Here is a 19,658-nt window from a genome sequence, read left to right as displayed (position 1 = left end):
TAATTATCTTTTTGGAAAAATTTATCATAATACAAACTTTAGACATTACAGTTACCAGCAACATTCTGCTAAGAAAAAAAAGGCTGCACATTCTTCCAACTTACAGTTTGAAAATCTAAGCTATTGTAAACCTAAAGAGTTTAGAAAGTCTTGCACCCTCTTTCTGAACTAAAATATATATAATATAGATAGTATTTTACATATAGTATTTTATACATAGTTGTCTTCACATTGTAATTAAACAGGCAAAATTTACATTTTTATTTTTGTGCCAAAGACTTAGTTCCAGACTCTAGTTTGAAGCTCCTGTAGCACTGTGAACAGAAGATGGGGAATCATGATCAGATAGAAAGGAAACCATGGCAGCAGCTGCTTCAGGAAGCACGGGTGCAAGCACATGACGACAAACTGGGCATGTTCCCGACTACAAAAAAAGAGGAAAAAACCCAGGTCATCTGCACGGTTTGCACTGAATTCTACTGAAAAGCTAAAGGTTATTATTTACAAAGTATTTAATGTTTTCACAACATCAATGTCTCAAAGTCAAATTTGACTGGGTGGCTACCTGGAGCTAAGAGACAGCTAACAGTCCCAGAAGAAAGCTTTGTTTTGCTTTTACACTAGTTACACAGCTGATACATCAGGGTCTCTGCAAGGTCTTCTTCAAAGAATTGATTTTACAGGTGGGAATTTTTTTTTGAGGCAAGCATTAAATATAAACTAGGTACAGCCCAAATCTAACAGGAAGTATTTTGTCCTAGTTTTCAGTAAGAGCAGTTTACCATGACAGCAGAAAAAGGCAAGACATATAACACAAGCAATATCAATGTGGTAATCAACACTATCAAGGTGAAAAAAAATTATAAACCCACGCTAGAGGTGTTCTGATCTCCCTAGTCTGAATCAATTAATCTTCCCCTTGTACCTCTTGAGGAAATGATGTGTTACACTGTAGGCTCACTGAGAACTAGCAAGTCCAGGCTCATGTTATAACTCATCCATCTCTTTCATTCTTACTAAAAGCAGACCATGTTTTTTCCTCACAAAAATACCCCCTCTATTCAAGAAATTGCCCTTCAGGTGAGTACAGATATAAATTACTTTCCTCACTTGCATGAGAATTTGGTTCCATAATGCATAAAATTAACAGCCAGTTATTTCTTGGTATTTCATCCCACATTTTCAAAAAGCTACAAACTGTTCTTCCCAGAAGAATGCAAATACTCAAAAACCACAGAAACCCCACCAATCCTGTAGTACTTACTTTCTCCAACCAAAGAGTTACACAAGGTTTGTGAAACAAATGATGACAGGGTAGCTCTGTTATGATTTCATCTTTCACATATTCACTGCAACAGATAGTACAACACTGCTCTTGACCTACACCCATGATGAAGAAAAAGCATTATTATTATTATCTTGTTTTACATCTAAGATGAGATGAAATTAAAATACATAATCAACAGTATCACTAATGATTACAAAATACAATCACACTTTCTCCAGTAAAGGTTAGTTTTCCAAACTGACCAAAGTTATATTCAGTCTGACTCAAGATTCAAAAGCTCTTGGAACAGCATTGCCAGCTGCACAGTAAGTATGTTTAAATACTGCATCTATGGTACTACAGAAAGTTAAATTTGTTCTTATAAACTTTGTGGAAATTAATTATTTTTCCATACCATCATGGTCATCTGTGATGATAATCTGTGGCAGACAATCTATGGTTTCTTTAGTAGCTGGTGGATGAGCCTGTTCAACATCAAATCCAAGAGACTCCAAATGTACCAGAACAGTCTGAAAAGGATGAGCAGAGACTAAGTTCTCATTACTCAAAATGTTAACATTCCATATAAAAAACAAATAAGCAAGAAAAGGAATCCAATTCTAATAGTATTACTTTCTTAAATGGAAGTTACGTCTGTCAGACTAACCATTACATCATTTTCATTTTCTTAACAAATGAGATGAAATTGAAGGTCAAAACAGTAACAGCTTGTTTTTTAAGCCTTCTTAAAGTATCAGGACAGAGTCACAACTTACTCTCTATTGGACATTTGTTCATTTTATAAAGTTTCTGAAAAGTCGAAAATGTAATAAGCTTTGCTAATACAAAACTGTCATTATATTTCACTTTCTGAAAAGAAAAGCCTCATTAATGTGTTTCCTAGCTTCAACTATTGAATTACTCAGGTACAAACAAAAATATTAAGTACCTCAGCTACGCTACCACTGTAAGCTCTCAGAAAAAAAACAGGATCCACATAGATGTTTCTCATCTGTATAATGACTTAAGACAGACATAATGCTCTGAAGTCATCTTGTTTGAAAATTCAGTTTCTCACCGTACAAAATCTTTAAGACTCCAATGCTACAGCAGGCAGATTTGATGTTTACATCATACATTCATCCCCATAAGACATTGAAAGGATCTCCAGTAGGAAAAAATGCAATGCAGAACTCAGATTGGTTACATACACTAAGAAATGTACTAGATATACCTGCTTGAAGAGCAAAACAAACTGAAACTGAAGAGCCAAGAACACAGAAGCACTGAGTTCATATCCTGAATGAACTAGTCACACCCCTCAAGTACAACTATTTACTGCTCTAATCAGCATGAAAATTATTTATTCTAATGGGCACAAAACTCCCTTGGTAAGAAGTTTAAGATAACCTGGCTTTTTTTGTCATGGTGGGGGTACACAATCAAAAAATCAAAAATATATTAAAGAAACATTAGATTATATACAAACATCTTCAGGAGTCTTTCCCCTTAGAGAAAGTTACTACAGCTGCAGCCTGAAAACATGCCAGTACTTTTATTGCAGTGGCAAGGTAGCTCAGGCAACCATCCCACCACAGATCTAAACTAGCAGGTTTACACCTACAGTCAAATGTTTGTGGCAGCAAAGAGATCAGCATGAGCTAACAGACAAATATTTACAGCTCCTACTGCCACACTCACCTAGAAATTTGCTAATTTAAAGGATATCCTGGGACAGTTATCCCTAGTGCAGTATGCAAGTCCACCTGCAACACAGGTACACTCCTCCAATTTAACAGCTTAAAAACATTCAATTCTGCTACAGCAGACAATATAGCCTTACTAAGATTAAGGTGATTTTAATATTTGTAATGGTATTTTGCTACAGCTGCAACAGTCTGAGAATAACTTGTAGGTAAAAATACGATGCTTCATTAGATTAACTACTACAGCTGGAAAAATTAGGTAAGATCCCAGGCAGACAGAAGGACATAATATTACCTATGTGTCAAACCTCTGTGTCTATATCCAGTATTACTACTCTCAAACAGAAAACAATTTACAAAAGCATTGTATTATTTGCTTTTGAAAGCTACACAAAAGAAATACCACAGACAGAAAGCCTTACAATGACTTTGAGGCTTAAAACCACATCTTCAAAACCAAAGCAGAGCAAAGAAGTGTCCATTTTACAACTTTTGTAAGATACCTTTTAACTTCAAAGATACCTTTATTTCCTTCCTCTTATTACTTGTGCGACTGCTCCACGTACCATAAACCAAATGCTGGACACTGCTAAAAACAGGAGTGCTATAGCCTAGAGGGTTTGAGCTCCTGATTCACATCTATGAACCAGCACAGGAAGTATTCATAAATGAAGTCACTGATGCTGCAGAGACACCCCACCTGTTCTATACTGCTAATGAAGTAAAGCAAACACTCCCAGCTAATAACTTCCTTAAAACAAATAGAAGTAAAAAAAAAAAAAAAAAAAAAAAAAATATCACACATATAGGTTATTACATTTTAGGATCCCAGAGCCTTACAGAACATAGCTTTTTTTAAAAAAAATTAATGTATTCACTACTTTTCCCCTCCAAATGTCACAATGAATTGGGACAGATCTCTCACACCCCCGCCCCCAAATTAAGATACACTTGAATTCTGGATGCATTATCACATTACATCCCTTTCAAGTGTTTCATAACTACAGTAAATTAGTTTGCTGGATAGAGAAATTTTTGGAAAATTTTCTGAGCTATAATAGACTCTCGTAGTACATTACATTGTTACAGGTGAAAAAGATCTGGTTAATGAATGTATTATTTCAGATACGAGAATTTTGGGAAACTTAAGGAGGTGGATTAAGTAAATCAGTAACAGGTTGAATAAAGTCACAGTCATTAGACAGATTATTAATGATGTTATAATTAAACTCAACCCAATCTGTTCATCAAATCAGAATAATACTTAAAGTTAGTCAAAGCTCAGACTTCTCTGTAACAAACCTCTGGTGCAAAAATACTTATTACCAGGAAGCAGATGGGTTACTTTTTAAACTTGAAGCAAAAGCAGAGGTATGTTGCACTCATAAGGTAGAATCAGACTAACTGAGATTCAAGTAATAGCTGTTTGCCCTAAAGCCAGATCTAAATAATACTAAAATAGCGTAACTGGCAACAAATAGCCTGTTAGAAAGCTGAGTATAAATATATAGATAACATGTAACTGCAAAGTGGCAAACCAGCTTGAGGTATAGTTGTTCAAACAGAGAAAGAAAACACACAAGCATGCAGTAAGATCTGGAAGGTGAGAACAAAAGTCATAGAACAAGCAAGAAAGGTATCTGGTGAAACTGAAATCTAATCATCCTGTAGAAAAATGCCTAGCAAAACCAGAAAAAGTCCTGATCCCCAAAATAAGATGAACTTTTTCAAGAACAGATGAAATCACTTCCTCTAATCTTGGGGAGAGGGATGAGGAGCATAAAATACCAAGAGAAAGAAAAACAACTAGCTTCATTTCTCACTTCCCTCAAAGATCTCTCAAGCCTGATCACCTTGACTCCAGTTACTAAGATACCCCTTTCAGTGATCTCTAACTCTTTACTTGATATATATATATATCAAGTTGCAACAAACTACAGAACAAAAATTACTACATTACAAACATTTTCTATACACCCTCTATAAATGGAAAATCAGAAATTGCATTTTCTAGCAGAAAGCAAAGACATTTTCAGCAATCTCTCTTATCCAAACTTGAAAAGTTAGTCCAGTTTGGTCTCTGCATCACAAAAGAAACCTTTTTTTTTTTTTAAAGAATTTTTCTTCCCTGAAAATGCTGCATGCCACATTTTGGATATCTGAGCAAGCACTGTGACCACAGTACCAAACATAAGGAAAAGGCTTTGTAACACTGAGATATTTGCTATTTCAAGGAAAGATTTTACATTTTTTAATTTGTGGAACAAATCTTCATCTTCATCTACAATTGTCTGACAACCAGGAAAATTGTGTTTAAAGGCTGTTCTGAACGTCCTTCCACGAACACAAGTTTCTAGTCTATATTAATTCAGTCAGGGACAGAGTAACATCATATTTTGTTAAGAGATAACACTGGACTAGCCATTCGCAAGTCCTATTTTTTAGAATGCAGAAGACATTATACCCTGATCCTGTCTATATCTTGCTGTGGTCATTAAAAGATAGGATCTCAGCAACCAATTAAAATTAATTCTGGCTAAATAGACATTACAGAGCCTTTTTTTGCTCACTTTGTCTCAACTTCAGAAATACTTGCAATATTGCCTAAGAGAAATGTTGAACAGTTTTGGTAATCCTTGCTCTTATTTTCTGAACAATTTTAGTAACCATCTTCACACTGGAGAGAGAAGTGCTCTATATATTCTGCTTGAGATTTGGAGGAAATACTCGGAATTCTTACTCAAAACCTCTGTTGTCCATTTAGTCATGGTCAATACAGCTGTTCCTTTTATTACTCAGTGACCATTTTCTGCTGACTAATTCCAATTATGCCAGACTTCTATGCCCACTGTAAAGTTTGAGACACCTAAGTGCTAATTTCAAGCACAAATACTATTTAAGAGAATTGGCTTTCCCTCTTGTCCAACACCCACACTGACCTCTACCACAGGTACCAGAGAGTAACTACCTTTGTAGTCATCTACCTGCTTGCCAAGTGTGTTCAATGACACTCCATTCCTGGTGACACTAACATAATTACAGCATCTTCTCAGCCAGCTATGCACACAGCCACCTAGGATTGCTTTTACAGGTCAAGCCTGACAAGAGTGCACACATTTCTTTCGACTGAGTAACTAGGGAAATGTTGTTACACAGTAATGAGAAAGAAAAGCTCAGAGCCATAACAACATCAATCTCTTCAAGTGTTAACATAGATTAAAAAAAAGAAAAGATGGGATTAGTTTCCCCTCTCTACAAAGACCCTCTTGCTTTGGTGCAAAGGAGGAGGTCAACTGCCTCTGTAGTTCTGTCCTTTTTGAGGTAGTAAGAACCAACGGCTATGAAAGAGACAAGGAATTTTCTCTATACTGCTTCACAATATTCCTTTTATAGTAAGGGTATCAACAGACCTCATACACATTAACAAGCAGTTTTGAAGTGTCTCCAGATAAGTAATGCTAACGAGATCCTACACAGCTGGAGAAGACCCTATGGTACTTGATCATGAATAATGCTGACCTCCCATATACCTTGGGGGATGCACAATACCTGGAAATTGAATGACTGCCAACTTCAGGGAACAACCCTTCCACTCCCTTCGAAAATCCCCATGAAGTTTAGTCACACAATCATTGATTTTGCACATATCCATGGAACAATCACAGATATCACTGACTGCCAGCTTTAGAAAGCATTTTAAAACATCCTTGGTATTTTGTCTGCAAGCACACTATGACATACAGTCTGCCCCGTTCACCCCTTTTAACTAAGAGCCAGTAGTCAAACTGCCCCTTGATGCCCCTAAACTTATGTCACACACAAAACATTCAATTTAATTGTTATAACACCATATTATATGTCTACACATCATTTAACTCTTATTTTGACAAATACCCTGCAGGGGAGATTTCTGGCAGTGCAAGAATTGCCGCTTTGCATCGAAGTGAATTTTAGCTAGCTCCATATTCACTCTGACAGTGACCAACATCATGTAGCACAGAAAAGACAAAGATCATAACTATGCTTGTTCTTGATAACAAATGCTCTGGTTTATCCAAAGATGAAATGAGATTAGAGCAAGGTAAAGATAAAAGGCTTTTTTGCTTTTGGGTGTGGCTTTTTTTTTTTTTTTTAATTTAAAACACATTGAGTCAAGACAGTCAAAGACAGAAAGTCTTCTACTGAGGAATAAAAATATGAGACATCCAATTGTTCTCTGGCAAAAAAAAAAAACCTGGGACAATTCACAGGCACAGATCCAGCTATTAACTTTCCTTTGTATCTCTTTTTCCTTTAAGAGAAAATAAATACATATTCTACTAAAAGGAGTAGCACTGATCAATGACTTCTTGCACTACATCATTTAAAAGAACTTCCGACATTTGTTTTCAAGCTTGCAGACCTGAAAGTTCAAGCTAAAACAGGAAAGCAATTTTTTCCCTGATTGTCCTGATTTTCAGATTATGCTGAAAAAGGACTCAATAATAAAAACTTACGTCACAACATCACTGATATAATACCACCAAGAATATTTTAATACCTCCATAGCTTGCAGTAAGCGTCCCTCTAGTGCCATAAATGTGAGAAGCTGAGGATCCACATAAGGAATGGCTTGAGCAAGTCCTAGGCCATCACCAAACTCATCAAGTAGTCTGAAAAACATGAGTTAGGAAACATGGTCTTCATTTCAAAGTAAATAGTAATAACATAAGGGCTGGGTACATCAAATTACTGCACATCACCTGTTAACAAGTGTGTGTGTATACTCTCATGAGGCAGTTGTGTTGACCTTGGCTGGCTGCCAGAAACCTATCCAGCTGCTCTCTCAACTCCCCCACCTCAGCTGGACAGGGGTATAAATAAGACTAAAAGCTTGTGGGTCGAGATAAAGACAGGGACACCACTCACCAATCACCATCCCAGGCAAAACAGTCTCAACTTAAGGGGAACCTTAATTTAACTGAAAGGTTGAACCAGATGATCTTTTGAGGTCCCTTCCAATCTGGGCTGTCCTACGATTCTTTGAATTTATTGCCAATAAAAATGGATTTGGATGGTGGGAAAGAGACAAAAACTAAACCACGTTGCCCTTAGCCCTCCCTCTCCTCCCAGGCTCAACTTCACTCCCTCATTCCTGACTCCTCTATGTACCCCCCAAGCAGTGTAGAGGGACGAGGAATGGGGGTTGTGGTCAGTTCATTGCAGTTCCTCTCTACCACTCCTTCCTCCTCACACTGTTCCCCTGCTCCAGCGTGGGGTCCCTCCCATGGGCTGCAATCCTTCACTAACTGCTCCGGCTCTCCACGGGCACAGTTCCTTCAGCAAATACCTACCTGCACCACTGTGGTCTTCTCCAGGGGCTGCAGGGGAATCTCTCCTCCAGCACCTGGAGTACCTCCTCCCCCTTCTTGTCCGACCTTGGTGTCATCGTTGTCTCTCTCACATCATCCTCACTCCTCTCTCACACACTCTGCTGTGTGGCGTTTTTTACCCTTTCTTAAATACACTTTCCCAAAGGTACCATCCTGCAGTGGGTCCACTGGAGCCAGCTGTGTCCTACACAGGGCAGCCCTGGCCTCTCCCCACAGAGGCCGCCTTGCAGCACCCCCTGCCAGTACCTGCTCCCAGGATAGAGGTACACTCAAGACAATATAGCCTTCAGAAGAACATCATGGGAACTTTTACTGTTGACTACTCCAGAGTAAAAGCGCATACAGCTCAGGTAATAAATTTCATACATATGCTCTTAAGCTCGTTTTACAACTAGCATTCAGATTTTGATTACATCATGTATCACAGTTCATAGCTTGGCAGTTGCTTTGAGTTCTGTTTTCAACATTCAGAGATCAAATCTTAAAACAGGTGCAAGCAAAATCATGTACAGATCTGTGTATGCTCAACAGACAAAACTTTACAGACTATTAGAGAATCATCTTCCTTCCTATTTTGAGTAATTAAGAAGCTTACCAAGACTAACTTCCAACACTTCAAAAACAGTTTTTGTTTATTTCCTACAATTCCTTTGCTAGCTTGCTGCCTGGCACTGTAAGAACATGTGCCTTACTTCCAGCTTGGGCTCTCATACATTAGTCCCTGTTGCGCTTTTTCAGAATATAACTTCACAAGGAGAAAATACCAGTGGTTTTGGTATGTCTATGCTGTAGTTGAAAATATTTTTAATATGTAGAAGAGAGCAAGCGTTAACTCTCTCATTGGAAAGCATTCTGTCTAGCTCACTCTTACTTTAAAAGAAATGCACTATACTATTCCAGGATTAGGCTGTGCAAGTGGCTCCAATCACATTCTTCCTAGTATTTGCGAAATTTTTGTAATAAATATATTGCAGTATTCTTTAGTAATCTAATGACAGAAAATTGAGTAAAGCATTCACAATTATGACAATATTAGGTAAACATATGGCATTTCAAAGAGAAATAAAATAGGCTTGTAACATCTAACTTACATCAATTGCAAAAGAGGAAAAGACCAATTATAAAATTGCACTAACTTCATTCATATTGCTCTACTTTTGTTATACTTCCACTATACTTACCATCTTGAAAATTAATTGAAAAAGTATACCCACCCCTTGAATACTTAGTGCACCAGAACCTTCTCAGATCACAGCCTGATTTAGCAAATCTACATCCTTTTTCTCTCATTAGAAGAAACATAGCACTTGAAGTAGCTAAAGCCTTAAAACTCAGATTATCAGCCTTTGAAGCAAGTGCATATTGATAGCCATGAGTATTTCCGACATCTTACATAAAAAGCATAACAATAACTACAAAAACTCTGCAATTAATGCAGAAAACCATTAAAGTCATACCTCCACTCCACATCCAGGTCTTCACTCACACTGGAGTCATCCTCAAGGTTGTTATTTCCATCCAACAGGAAGAATCCAGGATGCACAAAATCACTAACTGGATCATTTTCCTCATCACTGCTACTTTCTACTACTTCCCGGTACTGTAACCAAGGAATCTCGCCTTCCTCCAATAATGTCTGTTCCCTTCAAATAAATAAATGAAAAGCTAAAACTAAAAATCTAGGAGAATTTACAAACACATGCAAGCAACAAAAGCTACACATATTACAAGGGCTGCAGCTGCATGTTTCCCAGACTGCAGAGTCCCAGATTAGGAATTAATTATTTGCTGTAAAAAACAAGAGACTCCCAGTGGTATCAGCTCCAGACTCAGAATCTAGTAACACCCATGATTCTGTGGCAAAATTATTTGTCTAATGCTCAAGGCCAGCAGTACAGTAAGTAGCTTGCTTTGCATTTTCCCTAGTATAGGTAGTATCCCTGCCAGAGCTAGTAAATTTGGTACTAAAGATTTTCTTATTCATCTAGAAGGTCCCAAAGCCACTAAAAAGACAGGCTTTCTTGACACCCTGCAACAGCCTCCATGGGGAAACTTGGTCTGAATGCAAAGAGATGTTATTTGCAAGAGATGCTATTTGCATAAGGAGAAAGGTTCCTCTCATTCCTGGATTTTCTAGAGGAGCACAAGTCACCTGAATGTTTACAGCCACAGGGCTGTGAGTCCCACTTCCCTTATCAAAGCGCAAATAAACAGGAATCATGTTAGAAATGGGTGTATCTGCAGGCTGTTCACATCAAAGAAAGCTAAAGAGTACACAGCTCCATTGCTGTTGTTGTTCTGAAACAGATGAGTTTTCATAATGTTTTCATAAAGCCACACTAATTCGCCAAACCTCAAGAGACAGCAATACTAAAAAAGCAGTAACATAGATTTGGACTGCTTGGTAATAGGTACTGTCTACCTAAGAGAGGAAGAAGCTGAAGGAACACTCAGGCATGGCTTATTGCTTTATAAAGACCCAAACTAAGAATATAAAGTCAATATTAGATGCTTAGGAAAAAAAAAACAAACCAAACTTTCCTTGGCTATTTATAGCTACAAATTTTGCCTTGCAACAAAGGCAGATGCATTTTATAAAGTAAAGTACTGAATGACTGGAAAAATAAGTACGTTCTCAGCAAGCAAGTAGTTGAAGTTTACTTTACTCACTGATAGGGCTACAGAAATAAAGAGCAGCAGTGGAATGAGAAGCAATAAAACAAAGACATAAACAACTGCTTTGCAAGGAGTACTAAGCAATATCAGAAGATGTATATGTAACATACACATCTTTACAATTAACTTGCCTAATCTAGGTTTTTAAAGTCGGTATATCCAGCCTATTATCCTTATTGACACTACATGTCAATGCCCTCTCATTATTTCTGTATCTTTCATAAAAGAGAATTGGTTGCATGACATGCCATTTTTTCCCCCTATTTGAAATACATACAACTACACAGATTATGTTGATGTAGACAAATGATTATTGCTAGTATAGTAACTATTTTTAGAATTGATATTATTCTGTGTAGTCTCATGTGGATACCATGTTACTGCTGATATCAGAACTTACAAGAAGTTAGCTAATAAAATAAAACCATACCCTCCTTGGAAACAGAACTCTGCGTTCTCCTCTTCTAAATCACTGCTGCTGCTCTGCACTTCAGGCTCACGTCCATCCCTGCCCGGGACAGTCTCCCAGCTCTCATCACTTGAGGACTGGTCTTTTTCTGTAGCAGTAAAATAAGTAGGCACAGCTGTAGACCATTCTCCATCACTGCATTCTGAGCTGCAATTTAAACAAGGCAACAGGGTGTGAATTTAAACACTATTTTAGAGGAAAGAAAATAAACACAAACATTCTGTGACTTCCAATTTTTGTATGAACATTGCTCTCAATATAGACTATCTTTTCTAGGAGAAATTAAGTTTGTACTATTTATAGACATATTATAAGGCAAGTATACATAAAGAGCTGATTAAAAAAAATCAGTTCCTGAGAAAGAATTCTGCCCATCCTACTTTGCAAAAAGGTTTTGTTTTTCCTCCTCTACACTTGCAGAGTACATAGAACAACTCAGGAATATACGCCCAGACCCACTATACACACAGAGAAAACAGCAACAGCGACACTGAGAACACCAATGCCTCCTTAACAAACAATACACAATGTCGGCCTTATTTCTCAGCCAAACAAAATTTAAAGTAAAAGCAACCTCCAAGCCATATACAATGTTTTTTTTTTTTTTTAATCATACAAAGATACAATGGATGACTTACAGCAAATTATATAATTCAATAGCCCAAACAGATGAACGGCAGGGAGTTTTTCAAAGAGAATTTGCTCAGCCACCACACAGAAAAGGGCATTAAATAACAAGTTGTGAGCAGCTTAAGCAAAATAGTGATATTAGCAGAATCTCAAGAAGGATGAACCCTTATCTACTGCTACCTTTGGTAATGCCACTTAGAAGGTTTACTCAATACTTACAGAGACAGTTGACACATACCAAAATTCAAAGTATAGTCAACTAGCTATGTCACTTCAAAAAGTTACAAAAAACTAATAAATATGTGAACAGCAAACATGCTTAATAGATTACATCTTACACAGCAATCCACAACACCTCAGCTCAGAGTTTTCAATCTGCTAAACCCAGTATGTTTATGTGTATCAATTTTATCTCCCCACCTACAAACTCACTTTAAAGAAACCCTCCCTCAATATAGCATTACAAGCACATGCCAATAAAACTTGCTATTTAATGAATTACAAGTACTTTTGAAAAACTGCACATTATACACTGCAAGTTTTACAAGAATACAGAAGATCAAGACATAGATTATATGGAAGCATTTTAATTTGAAGCAGGAACATATTTTTCTACCACAATTTTGAGGACTAGGAAAAGTCATGGAAATGAGAATATTCATTAACTTTGGGCTATTTTAAAAGACTACTTTACAATAGAAAACGTATCTGTTAAGAAATTCTGATATGCAGTCTAATGCATCTTATATTATACCAACTAAAGGTGAATACTAACGTTTTAGAACCTTGTTGTTTTGTTTGTTTTAAAAAGGTTAATTAAGCATACTGTAAAACTAGCCCAAATATTCAAGTCTCTTATTTCAGTTTTCTCTATTTCACAATCCAGGAATGATTTCCGATACAGTTTATAATAATATCCTCATGCTGTTAGTCAATTTTGTTCTCTTTAAAGTTTATACTGCAGCCTATCAGTACTTAAAGGGGGCTTGTAAGAATGGGGACAAACTTTTTAGCAGGGCCTGTTGTGACAGAACAGCGGGTAATGGTTTTAAACTTAAAGAGGGTAGATTTAGACTAGATACAGGGAAGAAATTTTTTACAATGAGGGTGGTGAAACACTGGCACAGGTTGCCCAGAGAGGTGGTAGATGCCCCATCCCTGGAAACACTCAAGGTCAGGCTGGACAGGGCTCTGAGCAATCTGATCTAGTCGAAGCTGTCCCTGCCCACAGCAGGGGGGTTGGACTAGATGACCTGTAAAAGTCCCTTCCAACCCAAACTATTCCATGATTCTATGATTCTATACACAAACACTAATTCAAACCAGAAAAGAGGATATGCCTAAAGTCATTAATACTGAACAAAGGAAGAACATTTATTTCAAAACTTAGCATTTAACTGTGTCCAACTTTACAGAGAAGCAGAACATCACTTAATGGTTAGAGAGTTATAGACCTGTCACCTGCCAAAAGCATAACACATTAACTTAGCATCTGCACACGGATTTTCTGAGAATAGTCTCTCCCGTGGCTAAAATGGCCTGTACTTGCCATATGATCCAAAACTAAACAGAGGGAGCTAAAGGATATGATCGTCATCTCACCACCCCTGCCCTCCAGTGACCTACCATGACCCTTCCAACTTAGAGCATATATGGTTCTAACAAATATGCAAGACTCTCCTTCTCACACAGCTTCTACATGCTAACACCATAATAGCTGGGCACTTCCTTGAAGCAAAAATGTGAGGTGAAGGCCCAGGCTGCAGCAATCAGCAAAGTGAATTTCTCCCTGGGTTGGAAAGAAGTGAAAGTTGAGTCACAGGATGTAGTTGGACACATACGTCAATTCTGCTTTTTATGCAGCTATATATGTATATTTAAACATGTAATATGGATTAACCCTTTAAACATAAAACTTTACCTTTTGAGGTGAAAACACATTACTCCTTTGTATAAAGTAATCATTGACAAAGTACTTCATAAGGATAAGTCTTTTGAGGGTTTAGGACACAAATTATGTTTTTTTTAAGTTAAAGAACACATATGCTTCCTGTTTAGGTTCGGTTATTGCCATCATATGAACATAGTCACTTGCAGATATGCAATCTGTATTTCTTTTTGTCATGCTACAACAATCTACCACCTTGCATCATGGAAGCCAGTGTATAATTGTAAAATACAGTCCATTTCCATTAATCTTCTAGTAGCTGCATTTCAGAAGTTGAAAAGAAAAGATTATGCAGTAACAAAAATTTTCGAAAATTAAGCCTTACAAGGAAGTAAAGGATTCATTTGCAAGTCCACCTATATCTTTAATAAGGAAAAACAAAATTAGGTCTGAGTTAGAGAATGGGTCTACTAACCCATTTTACAATGCCTTAAGGATTTTGTTCTCTCATGATTGGGAGTCTACAATATTTTAAGGACAAGAATTTATGCAGATTGATTTTCATGCTGTTCTCTCCACAAAAGCAGTGGAAATACAAGCTACTAAGCAAGTTAGCTTATGAAGCCTAATGGCAAGCACACACACAAAAAAGCCTCATCAACATCCAAAAGACATGTCTTGTAAAGAATGCAGTGGGAACAGAATCAACATGATGAAAGCAAATTAGAAGAAAAATAGGAAAAAAAAAAATCCAACAAAAGCTATCACAAACACTACCACAGTTACCATAAATGAAAAGAAGGTTAGACATTTCTTTTACCCTCAAATAGCTCAGTTACATAACTCCAATTCACAGTGAAAGTTCTTAACCAGCATTATATGAGTAAAAGTTAATCAACATAAGGTTTATAAAAATTAGTCTGTCTTCTGGGTAGAGAGCCCAAAACAGGAGGTGCCTGAATACTGCTCCTGGTGTCCATTTGTAGATCTGAAACTGTATTCATTAACAGTTACTTTGGAAACACCTACTAGTCTAAAAAACTTTCATTAAAAATGGGATTATAAGCAATCTTACAAGTTATTCTTCGGATATGACAAGGAAAAATAATTTCTTTCAAAAGGTTGGAGATAAGAACATACATAGGCTGTGATGCAGAATATTGAGATTTGACGGCAAAAAGAATGAATTCTGAAAATAACAGGTCTTGAAGGGAACTTCAAAAGACCCATAATTTGCCAAAAGCCATGCTGAACAAGGTTTTCCCTCTCTACCCTCCATCCACTCAGTAAAAATAAAATAAAAATAAACAATCTTCCTTATTGGTAAGGCACTTTGACCTAAACATAAGGAAAGGCTTTTTACATTACCAGAAGAATGCACATTACCATTTCTTTAGATGGACTTGAGGAGCAGTGAAGGAGAACTGAAAGGAAAAGTTGGCATCTTGTTATCTGATCATACTCTGAAATCACTTGCGTTTTTATGTCCCATTTGCTAACAAATTATACAGATTTGCACATTATTTATGGAAGAGATTCAATACTAATACAGATATAAAAATGAAATTTTACCTGTCTTCATCTTCGTGGGACATTGAGAAGTGTCTGCTGCAATCTTCAAACTCATCCCAAAAAGTGCTATTATCTAGCACACTTTTTTGTTCTTGAGCTGCTGCATTTCTCCTTAGGTCTATTTCTGTGTTCTTTCGATGACCTTCGTACTCTCTTGAGTCAAAGAACACACTAGAACTCATCTCTTCTTTGCTATTTCTCAAGGCACACTCAGCATGGCCTTGCTGGACTTCAGCAATTTCAGTTTTCCTCCAGGAACCACCTTCCTTTTCATCATGATTAGAGAGAAGCTTTTCTCTCTCCAACTGGTTTGCAGTATTTTGTTTTCTTATTTTAGGTCTCACTACTAGCTCAGGTGAATTTCCTTGGTCAGTCTTTCCATCACTGACATTCAATTCATTAGCAATTGCTATAGGGGTTCTGATTCCAATATCCACTATATTTTTTATCTGCTGTGCTTCACAATTGGCACCACTTGGGTTACTTTTCAGTATAGCTTGATCTTCAGCAGATTTAAATGTCCTGTTTGGACATGCCAAGTCTGAATCTGTGCTAAAACATCTCATTAAAGGCATTCGTCCTGCTTCTTCACAACATTCTCTAGAAACACTGTGGTTGAGAGCGGACAATCGGGACTGTAAGTCAGTAAAAGACTCTACGCCTTTTTCTAACTCAGAAAGCATGTTATCTAGTGTTTCCTGAAATACACCTGCTTCTTCTCTTGCCAAAGAAAATTTGTCTTGAGCATCACCTTCCTCTCCATCACTGCTATCTGGCTCATAAGAGTCAATGTTTACAAAAGCAATTCCATTCTGACCACTCAAATCATTACGCCCTCCAGACGCATCCTCTGCAAGGTCCTCAGAATTTTCATAAGGATTCATAAAGTTCCCTGAGATTTTGTTGCCTTCCAGACCGTAAGAGAATAGAGAAAATGGTGACGTATTCGCTTCAAAAGTTTGGCTCAATACACTTTGGTAAACAGGTTCTCCAGTTGCAATATTTTCTAACGAAGGCTCATCCAATAAACCAGAAGAAACTTGAACCAATGGACTGGAACCTTCACAGAAAGTTGTAAGAAAGAATGCATTGGAATAATCAAAACCAATAGAAATATTCTCATCTACAACAACTGCTCATGGAAAAAAAAAAAGGATAGTTCACTAGGACTGCAGTGTAATTTGATAAAGAGAAATATTTACCAGGGATGTAGTCATTCTTCACTAATATATTTAAATTCTCATTTATATAAACTAAGCATATATAGAAATAGACTTAAATGATACAATTTCAGCTCGGCCGTGACAGCAGAAAAACAAGTATTAAAGGAACAGGTTCATAAGCAGCATTTTTACATTGTTTATATAAAAGGGAATTTTAAGATGAGCACAGGAAATCTGAAAAAACACTAGAAGATTAAAAAAGCTGCAACACTTCTTTCCATAAAAATCAGACTATCCATTCATTAACTGGCTAAATTGTGCCTCCTGCCACACTCAGATAAAGCCATTTATTGCTACTATAAATTACATACTAATAGCTCTATATTTTGTGCATGCAGTTGTGAGTGCAACTCCTCATAAGAAGAAAGTAATAGCAGGGATGAATGTAGAATTACAGTTAGTAGTTACCACCATCGCAAATTCAGTTTGGTTATATTACACTTGAACACCTCTTGCATAAAGGGCCAATAAATATAAAAGTCAGCAGCAAGAGTTAAAGTAAAAACACGTATACTGCTGCTACTACAAAATTAATGCTTAGTTCAAGTCATTTGTAAACTCCTAACCAAGGCAATAGTCCAAACTATTTTTGAACATAAAATGGCTTGCATAACTTGACGACAGTACTTAAAGTTTTTAAATCAATATTAAGAGATTTGGAAACTTAACTACAAGACAAAAAAAAAAAAAAGATACTTGCATGGTTAATTGCAGGGATTTCCTAGCATGTTATTTTAAAAACAGGTAGAGATAGGAAACCATGCAAAATCACTGTTCCAGGGTTAAAAAACTTACAAAAAAAGAATCTCCTATAAATAGCTAATCCATGCCTAGGTTGGTGAATCCATGGCACTGAACTCTTATGAGAGCTGTGTCTCTCAGCGCTAGGAGTCTGGCTTGCAGAAAGCAATATCGTGACATTACGTTTGACCTAATTAAAATCTTGACGCTCCTTCACAAAATTGCTAACAGCTGAGGTTGGCAGGCAGGCCCCCCTGGTTACCATCCAGTCCACCCCTCTTGCTCAAGCAGAGTCACCTATAGTAGGTTACCAAGGACCAAGTCCAGTCAGATTTTAATATTTCCAAGGATACCTCCTTCTACCCATCTTCCACAGTTGCTTACATGTATATAAGATGTCAAGCCAATTAGCAAGGAAATATGCAGCATACTTTAGGTAGTACCCACCCATCAAAAAAAAAGTATCTGCTGGGGAAAAATGTAACCTAATTGAGGTAAGGGAAATAAATCAATCCAAAACATTTCTCAAAGAGAAATCTGAAAAGCCGTAATACAAAAAACCCAAATATAAAAAAGGAAAGGCATTTTGGTTTTAGACTTAATACAGAAAACGAGTCACTCTTAGAATTTATATACAAAGCAATTGTATAAAGAACAAGGAGGTAATACACTCCAAACTGCGTATTTCTTATGACCCCTGAAATAATAGCATGCCCATTTCTGAGTAACTGAAACAAGAAAGGTGGTAGCATTATAGAGAGAAGTAGGAAGATCTCCACAAGTGTCAACACTGCCTTACAGGAAATAAACCTTTAACTAGATGAAAGTGTAGAAAATGTATGAAGCACAGACAACTCCAAAAACACTCAAGTTACAAAAAAATAAAGCTACCCCAAGATGATATACATGACGTAACAGTCTCCAAGAACAACAGCATATGACAAAGTTAAATTAATACTATGCTATCATAAAAAAAGACAATTAGAAGGAGAAAGCAGTTACAAAATAGCCTATAAAGGAAGGAGAAAAAACGCTACTTTGGAAGATCTGAGGCTACATCAAACTTTTTTAGCAGAAAGCCTCATACACTCAAGGAGATGGGACTGTTTCTAATCCAACAAGCCATTTTGTATTTCTCTATGAAATGATTATTCAGATGCTAAAGTCACAAAAGACATTTGGGAAATATTAACATTCAATATTTTGTAAACAAGAAAGGGAAGTGGTCTGACTGGTATAAACAAATAAAAAGAGAACCTTTAAAGATGTTTTGTAGGCTTAAACTAATTTCCACTCTAACTACACTAAGGCCTGACAAAGACAGAACAACCTGGCCCATGATACATCAAATATTTCACAGCCTAGTTCCAAACAGAAGGTTAGAATAGGTATTCTCTTCCAAATGTGATTTGTAATTTGATTTGAAGACAAAATAATTTGAATTATACAACGTTATGGCTATCTGTGTTTGTTAGAATGCATTAACTCATTCAGGAATGTACTTCTTCAGGCAAAATTAAACAGACTAAGATAGACCATACTGTAATTTGCCTTCATGCTAAGTTTCATTCTATGAAGACATATGAAATGTACTTTTCATGTGTTATTTAAGTGCCTACTCTCTTCCCTTTACATTTCTCTATGTGCCTTCCCCCTCCACCCCCATGCATCCCAGTTTGGATTTAAATGGCACATACACAAAGATATGCACATACATAAAGAATTATCTTTCTCAGCATCCTCCAATTCCATTCGTTCACAGTCTTCATTGTGTTGATGTTCATCTCTGCCTTGGCTATTCAAAGATGGTCTAAAACCAACATAGGCATGTCTTCTTCCATATCTTCTACCTGTAATAGTTTGATATCCTCCTGCTGGTTTGGGCCAGGCAGGTTTGCCAGCTTCTTGCCCCATTGCTATATGAGATTATGGAGGAAAGAAAAAGACAGAGAGACTGCATTAGACAACAGTAAGTCTTTATAATTTCCCTCTTCCCTAACACTTTGATATAATTTTTTTAGCAAGGAATTTCCCATTCCTCTGAAGTCTGGAGCTTCGCTAACAGTACAATTACTAAGAAGCTGAAGTGCTCTGGGCATATATATTATGAAAGC

The 19,658-nt window shown here is 36.9% G+C and overlaps 1 protein-coding gene across 1 annotated transcript; it reads right to left on the bottom strand.

Moving 5' to 3' along the window:
* Positions 1 to 292: 292 nt before the first annotated feature.
* On the bottom strand, positions 293 to 19,458 carry PJA2 (praja ring finger 2, E3 ubiquitin protein ligase). Its single transcript, XM_009583129.1, has 8 exons — positions 19,260 to 19,458; positions 15,581 to 16,640; positions 11,452 to 11,637; positions 9,803 to 9,988; positions 7,514 to 7,625; positions 1,676 to 1,797; positions 1,265 to 1,379; positions 293 to 424 (listed from the first exon to the last, which is right to left on the bottom strand). Exons 1-8 carry the CDS (start codon positions 19,456 to 19,458, stop codon positions 293 to 295), a joined length of 2,112 nt encoding a protein of 703 aa, XP_009581424.1.
* Positions 19,459 to 19,658: the final 200 nt, after the last annotated feature.

The sequence above is a fragment of the Fulmarus glacialis genome, unplaced genomic scaffold, assembly GCF_000690835.1.
Source record: "Fulmarus glacialis isolate BGI_N327 unplaced genomic scaffold, ASM69083v1 scaffold15190, whole genome shotgun sequence".
NCBI lineage: Eukaryota > Metazoa > Chordata > Aves > Procellariiformes > Procellariidae > Fulmarus > Fulmarus glacialis.
This window is presented reverse-complemented; position numbering and strand designations above follow the sequence as displayed.